The sequence below is a fragment of the Triticum aestivum genome, chromosome 7A (genome assembly GCF_018294505.1).
Source record: "Triticum aestivum cultivar Chinese Spring chromosome 7A, IWGSC CS RefSeq v2.1, whole genome shotgun sequence".
Taxonomy (NCBI): Eukaryota; Viridiplantae; Streptophyta; class Magnoliopsida; order Poales; family Poaceae; genus Triticum; species Triticum aestivum.
The window spans coordinates 152599452-152607537 of record NC_057812.1 but is presented as its reverse complement, the minus strand read 5'-3'; the positions used below and the strand labels follow the sequence as shown (position 1 = coordinate 152607537).

The 8086-nt window shown below is 54.0% G+C and overlaps 1 protein-coding gene across 1 annotated transcript; it reads left to right on the top strand.

The window, feature by feature from the left end:
* Positions 1-277: 277 nt before the first annotated feature.
* On the top strand, positions 278-1537 carry LOC123149968 (uncharacterized). The gene has a single exon (XM_044569759.1). The coding sequence runs from the start codon at positions 293-295 to the stop codon at positions 1172-1174; it is 882 nt and encodes a 293-aa protein (XP_044425694.1). The 5' UTR covers positions 278-292; the 3' UTR covers positions 1175-1537.
* The last annotated feature ends 6549 nt before the right edge of the window (positions 1538-8086 follow it).

Here is an 8086-nt window from a genome sequence, read left to right as displayed (position 1 = left end):
TGGGTTTCGGGGCGCTGCTGGACTTGCTCTTAGAACAGATGACATTGGCTCATTGCTCATGCTCTAGGAGATTATTTGGTATGGGAGGGGGGATGGCGCACCATCCAAGGAATCGTACCCCGAGCAAGAATGACCGCCCGTCCTGGCTTCTGCGCTGCATCCTCACTGTTCTCCGGGCCCACCCCCACAACGTCTGGCCACTGACAACCCTGCCCCGCGGAACTGACCCCCGCCCGTCACCGTCCGTCAAGCAGCAACGACGTGGCAAATAAACGGCCGCGCCTGCCAGCCGATGACAACCCACCCATCTCCACTGACACCTGTGCCCCAAACCACGGGCCCCACGGACCACCACCACGCGGGCGGTGGGCCCGGGGTCACGAGGCGAAGGGGTGGATGGCAGTTGGGCTCAGCAGGCGCGAGCGCGAGGGGGCGCGCGCCGTCGCGGGCAAGTGGAAACCGCCTCCCCGATAAAACCCTGGCGCCCCTCCCCGCTCTCGCCTCCGCTCCCCTCCGCCCCGCGCACGCGCCACGCATCGCCCTCCAAGAAAGAGTTCCGGCCAACCGCCCCGAGATCCCCATGGACGGAGGCGGCTACGGCGGCGCGCCCGACGACGCCGACGCGGCCTTCTTCTCGCGCCGCCGGTACCGCTGCTGCTGCTTCTCCGCGCCGTGGCAGTCGTCGTCCTCCTCCTCGCACGCCCGCCGCGCGGGGCCGACCACGACGGACGAGGAGTGGTGGCACCAGGTCGGGGAAGGGACGAGGGCGGGCGCGGAGCGGCGGCGGTGGTGGCGGCGCGGGGTGGACGCGCTGATGAAGGTGCGCGAGTGGTCGGAGCTGGTGGCCGGCCCGCGCTGGAAGACCTTCATCCGGCGGTTCCGCCGCGGGCACCACCGGCACGGGGCCGGCGCCGGCGCCGGCGGGGGGCGGAAGCTCAACTACGACGCGCTCAGCTACGCGCTCAACTTCGACGAGGGCCACGGCGCCACCCCGGAGGGCGCCCCGGGCGGCGAGCTCCCGGGGTACCCCGACTTCTCCGCCCGCTTCGCCGCGCCGCCGGGCTCCGCCAGGTCCTCCATGGACCTCGGCGGCCGCGACGCGCCCTCGCTGTTCCACCACCCGCTGCCGCAGCAGCCGCACACTCCCCCCGCCGCCGCCGCCGCGCGGGGCTGACGGCGCCGGCCAACCGATTCTTTTCTGCTGTAGTGGGGCGGCGGAGGCGATAAGGCGGGACGTCCCTTTCCTCCTGTTGGCCGCTGGTGGCGGTGGATGGTGTCCATAGGCTGCTGCTGGTGGTGGTGCTCCGGCAATTCTTTCATTTTCTTGTCTCGTTCGCCATTGTATAAAATCATACCATCACAGTAGACCTCAATTTTGTCGTAATAGTCACAGAATTTGTCCAGAAAGCTCATCCTCGCCTGTATCTATGATCACCATCTCCCTTCATCATGTATGAAACATATATTTGTAGATTCCTGTTATCATCATCATCAGTAATGCTGCAGTCGATGATATTACAAATTAAGATTTCCTTTTTTGTGCATGACACTTCCTACCTTTCATTCATTGCAAAGATATGGTTCGAATTTTAATAAGTGCAAAGATATTGCACAAAGAAATGCCACTAATATAGTAGATAGTCCAGCAACTTAGGGTGGCGCCTCTGCTAGCTTTCATCATTCCAAAGATATCACAAACAAGAAATGGCAAGTACTAACTACTAATATTGTCCTGCAACTTAATTAAGACCGCAAATCTGGCAGTGCATTGGATGCTCGGAAGATGCGGGGGAGGTAGCATGCATTGCAACCGCGTGTCCCGTCGGTGTCAATTCACTCGCCACCCGTGAGATGATGAGATCAGATTTTAATGTTGCCCACACGGTTCGTGCAATCACATCTGCATAGATGGTTGCATCAATCTGCACCTCATCATCAAGAATCAAATAGAGTAGTGCCGCGGCTCAGCCTTCCGTTTTGTTAAAATCAAGTGCATGCTGGGTCTGGATGGCGACCTCCGCTTGTCGACTGGCGATTGCGAGGCCTGTTCGTTCGGCAGCTGGGTTGCGTGCCGTGTTCCTCTGTCTGGTCCAAAGCTAGTTGACCCTGGGTTTACCCCTCGTCGTAGCTCAACAAGTTACAGAAGAATTCGCCAAAAAGAAAAAAGAACAGTTGACAGACGATTCAGACAACTACGGATCTGAAGAATCAAATTACAGCATAAACGTAATATTCCTGCTGTTGATGTTAACACCCAGCCAATCCAGCCTCCTTGCTTAATTCCCCAATGGAGTCTTGACTCTTGAGTGGATTGAGTGACAACATGCACATGTACAATAATCTAGTGAATACATTATCATTCTAAGTTCAGCATGTTAATAGGCCCCTGTCCTGTACGAGACAGTAACAACTTTGGCACCAATATCACAGCAGAAAATATATATCCGTAGGAGTATTTCTTTGCTGACGAAACTCTTATATTTCAAACTGTTTTTTCTTCTTCTGCTAATTAGGTGAAGTCTGTGGGAACACTCAACATGCACCATATTGTTGTAAATTTTAAAGAAGAAGACACAAATACAACTGGCATTTCAACAATTTTCTAAGTCTTTGAACCAGCCAATTGGCTGTCTTTCTCCTCCTCAAGAAAACTCTTCTTCCTCCTCCCGTCGGTGCCACCACAGGTCTGTCCCACCTCCGATGGTCTTTGAGCTGTGGAGGCACTGGCGGAGGACCCCAGTGGGCAAGGTCTGGCCGCCGCCATACCTTGAATCACTACAGGATTTGTTTTTATACCTATGCTGCTACACACAAGTCACAAAAATCATTAGCACAGAGACGCGGTTGAGCCATGATACTGGTTGTCGTTCGCCAGACTGGATAATGGGCCACGCACCATGCAGACACAGTTGGGCCAAGACGGCAAGATCTGATCGAGCCAGCGCCTGTACCAAACGTTGTATGGGCCAGCTCATCTAGAAATTTGCTTTTTTATTTGTTTTAGTTTCGTCTTTTTCTTAGGTTTTGTTTTTTGTTTTTCTCACTAATTACCTTTTTTGCATTGTTTGTTTGGTGGAAATGCACGAACATTTTATAAAAGTGTATGAACATAAATATAGACATGTATGAACGTATTATTCAAAAAATACAAATGTTTTATTAAGTTGTTGGCCCAGCCATTGCCTGGGTCTTCTAGACGTCATTTAAAGCTTCATTATCGGTATGTATTAGATTGTTGTTCTATTTAAATATGTTTACATTTTCATCGTATTTGGTTATTCTATAGAGGAACACATGAAAAAATTAATGTGCATAGTTAGTGTGTATTGCCTATTATGGTTTCGCATAAAAAAAACCTTAAGAGTCCGCCTCACCTTAATTTTTTTCCGTCCTCCGCCTCTGTGTGGAGGTGCGGTGGATCTCGACCCACCGCCGGCGGGATGGACCCGTTCTCGTTTTTGTTAGGTTTCATGGCTTGGTTGAGACTGTGTGGCGCGGTAACGATGTCCCTCAGTAGGAATAATGTCTTCCACGTCCGATCGATGTCCGATGGTGCGTATAAGGTCGGGGGAGGACGTATGAAGTAAACTTGTGCATGGACAGCCCGACCTGGCAGACAGAGCCCGAAAACCCGCCATTCAGGCCGGGCTCGTGCTCAGCTTTTTAGCTTGAAGCCCGGCCCGAAAGCCCGAACTAAGACCGAAAGCCATTAAAGTAATTATTTTAATTTAAAAGTATGTCACTATTTAATATATCAGTATACCTACTTTTAAATTAGAATAGTTATTTTATTGAAAAAGTGCATTGTTAACAAGGTTCGGACCGGGTCAGCCAGTCTCGGGCTTGGGATTTTGACTTCGGGCTTTGACAAGCCTGGCCTGAAACTCAGCCCGGTCCGGGATTTGAGCAGGTGTAGTGTGAAAGTGTGTTTTCGTCGGTCGGTACTGGTCTTCGGTGCATCTATTTGGACCCAGGTTTTGTCCGTCTTTGTTCGTGCGGTTACAGGTTTGATCTTTTTAATCTACGACTCTCTTCATCGACGATGGTTGCTGCTCTGATGCACTGGCCCTTTGTGGCTTTAGCACGACGACTTCTCGACTGTCTACTAAACAAAGTTTTGTATGGCTCCGGTGAGGGAGACGGCGGTGCGTAGGTGGTCTGTGGACTGGTTGTATATTACCTCTAGTGTTCTCTGTCTTTCATGATTGATTCTGAATAAATAAGAAATTTCTCTCTCAAAAAAAAAAAAGAACCAGCCAATTGGCCTAAAGTTGCCTGAATAGATGCTATTCGTGGATGGGCCATGAACGTTCCAACAAAAACTTGAGCTTCCGATCGTTCATTGGATGGCCTAAAGTACTACGTACTAGTATGTTTTTTCTTTAACGCCAGCCGAACAGCCAAGCTCTCCAATATAACTATCATTGGATGGATCATATAGCACTTGCTCGTAATATCGTATACTCATCACAAGACTATCATAGTATCATTTCAACTTTTCAAGGAGACGTTGACCCTCTGACAGCAAGAAGATAAAAGCCAATGAGACAGAAAAGGACCAGAACACCTATCATATCCTCGACACGATCGATCGGTCAATCATATCATAGCGAACCTCCAACCTTTCCTCTTGTCTGTTTCTATATCACGCATGAAGCTGGCCTGACGGACATGCTGAAACTAGCATCCACCACGTGGAGAAGAACCAATCTCAAAGCAGCTGCTTCAGGCGTCAGAGCAAACTATACTTACTACGCACTCCTTAAAGGTACTACAGATCTGGTTATTCACATTAATAATGTTCTGGGTCGGTAATTAACTAATTGCTGAAATAGCAGGTGCATTTGGTGCAGCGGGAATTGGCAATGCATGCATTCACATGTCAGATCTGAATGCAAAACGCTGGATATAGACTGCAGATGCTACCTGCTTGATTTCAGTGGATGTATGTTAGCCTAAAATAAACAAATTAGTGGATGCATGAGAGGCTGACACTTCCTATTGCTTTTCGGTTAAAAATGACACGAAGATGAAAGAGCACACAGGGAAATGCATTTCGGCTCTTATAAGTTTAAACCCACATGATATGAGACTGAACTCCACCTGACGAAGCACCTTTCTGGAACAAACCACTTATCAGGATGCGTGTCATGCCAACTCGTCAGCTGGATAATATTCAGCCGCCCACTACCAACCACAAGGTGCAACAGGCTATCAGAGGATACCTTACAGTCACGTAAAAATTCTTACAGAAATGGTGCCATTGAGCACAACGAAAGCCGGTGAAGACCAAATGGTCGCCCTTAAACAAAGAACGAGCACCATAGCAAAAGATGTTGACACCAACTTGTCAGTTGCATGCCAACAAATTGGTATCTTGATATTAATATATTCTCCTTTTCAAAAAAAAAAACAAATTGGTATACCCTACATTTGACAGGCAGGGCAATCGGATGAATTCAATACATTGAAATCTAAGAAAATTAAGGGTCACTTAAGCTGGCATGTCTATTCTGTGGCATCCCAGGAATGAAGCAAAGCATGATTGGTTGCTTTCTCTTGTCCCAACCTTTTCCCATTTCATCATGATGAAGAAATTTTCTTTTGTGAGAGTAATGAGATCCTTGAAAGGGGAATGTAAGACCCCCCAAAAAGTGTTCATCGAAGGAGAAGATTTTGAGAAAGGCAGCAGATGACTGATGAACTAAAGGCAAAAGTGTTGAGTACCGTGATTGTATTAGGAAACATAGGTTAGACTAAGAAATATTCTGGTTTGCCTTGTACTTCAAGTAAATCATGTACTCTTATATATATGCCCACGAGGCTTAAGCAATACAACGATAATTCCACCAAATCCTTCTCTCCCTTCTAATATGGTATCAGTTTCCGGGTTCTAAACCCTAGCCGCCGCCGCTTCCGCACCCGCGCTGCCTCTGGGGCGGTCGGCCTCCATGACCGCTGCCGGGGGCCGCGCCGCCCGTATCTAGGGTTAGTCCGCCCGCCGTGTTGGCCGGCTGCCCTAGAAAGTCTTTTTTCCCGATCCTTTGATCCGGGTTTTCTCTCTCTCGCCGGTCGCTTTGATCGGCGTCTCCTTTTTGGTTTTTCAGTCCATGTGATCCGGTTTGCGTCGCCCACCGTCGCCGTCGACCACGTGCGCCTCTACGCCAACACCGGCGCGATCGGCCGGCTTCTTGACTGACCCGGCGGCCTCGCGCGTCGTCCGCGCGTCTGCCCGTCGGTCGCCCCGACCCGGCGGCCTCGCGCGGCGTTCTTGCGTCGGCCTGCCGGTCGCCCCGACCTGGCGGCCTCGCGTCATACGGCGGCCCTTCACCGCCGCCGTTCGCGCGACGGCCCGACCGTCGATCTACGCCGACCATCACCGCCCTGCTCCGACCGAGACTCCTGCATCACCCCGACCTGGCGGCCTCGCGCCATGCTGCGGCCAATCATAACCGCCCTGCCGCCCGCCGCCGCCGGCTTCATCTCGGACTCCGCCGTCACCGCGCCTCCACCGAGCGGCGTCCCCGACCTCGCGTGCGATCGGATTGATCACCCGCCCGCCGCCGCGATCCGCCTCATCTACGTCGTGCGACCGACCTGGCCCGTTGGGTGCGCGTGCCTCCGCAGGCCCCATGAAGACCGTCCCGAGTTCAGCGCGCCCCTCTACCGATCGAGCAATGGGCTGCCGTTGCATCGCCCCGTCGGGCCGCAACGCCGCCGCCCCGTAGTTCTTCTCCCAGCTGCACCGCCCCGCGTCACTGTTGCGTCGCCCCTTCGGGCCGTAGTACCGTGGCCTGCGGTCCACCGCCGCCCAGAGGCCGTCCGCTCCAGGTCGTCCCCGTGGTAGCACCGACCCTCGCGCCGCCACTGCGTCGCCCCGTCGGGCCGTAGCGAGCGTGGCACGCGGTCCACGCCGCCGTCCAGAGGCCGGCCCCGCGGCTGCACCGACCCGCGCTCCTCCGCCGCGCCGCCCCTTCGGGCTGTCGCACCGCGACCCGCGGTCCCTGCCGCCGCCCCGAGGTCTTCCGATGTCGCCCTGACCTGCCCGCCGCTGTTGCGTCGCCCCTTCGGGCCGTAGCGCCGTGGCCCGTGGTCCACTCCGCCATCACCGTGCGTCGACCTCCGGTGGTATGCGCCGCGCCGTCTTCCTTGGCGCAGGAACGCCACCGTCCGAACCGGTCTTCGTCAAGCTGTCAGGGCTCTTCGCCTACTTCGAGCATCGTCGACGTGCTTCTAACCTAGCCGCCGCCGCCGCCGCTACCCCCGTAGCTGCTGCAGCCACCCGTCCACCCCCTTCGTCTTCGTCCAGCACCAGCCCGTCGCTAGTGTCGCCGTCATCTACCCTAACCGCTTCATCTACTCCGACAACCGTGGGCGACATTGGCCTCACGCCGATTGGCGCCGCAACCGTCGTCGAGTCCTTCTCTGCTGGCCTCTCCGACTTCTTCGACATGGCGTACAGCTCGTGCAGGTCCCAGTCTACGCATGCCCGGTGCTGGCAACACCGATGCATGCCTTCGTCCACGACGTGTCCCCGGGCCTGGCAAGCCTGGTGCGGTGCTTCGTCAACTTCGTCTTTGTCCGTCTACACATGCCCGGTGGTGGCAACACCGGTGCGTGCCTTCGCCCATGATGTGTCCCTGGGCTTGGCAAACCCGCCGCGACGCGTCGTCAACCACATCTTCTTCCCGGCGCACCATTACTTCGACACCACTGCGCCCATGCTAACTCGGCGCCCCCTTGCGCCTGCGGCTCCAGAGCGACTTCCTCGACACCGGCCACCCCGGCTCGACATCGACCACGGCATTCTTCGCACGGCTACCTCGACCACGGCTCCACCACCCATCCTCTCGGCTACATCGACAAATGGCACAAAGGGCTACTGCCTGCTTGAGCAACCTCGTTGGTTTCCACTCCAGCCATGACTCCGCGATGCGTCGATCGTTACGACTGTGGCGGGTGTCCGTCGGCTTGCCTTCGGATTCTTCTCCAGTCTCACCGTCTACGTCGCTACCGTTGTGACTGCGGGGGGATGTTGAGTAACGTGATTTTATTAGGAAACATAGGTTAGACTAGGAAATATTCT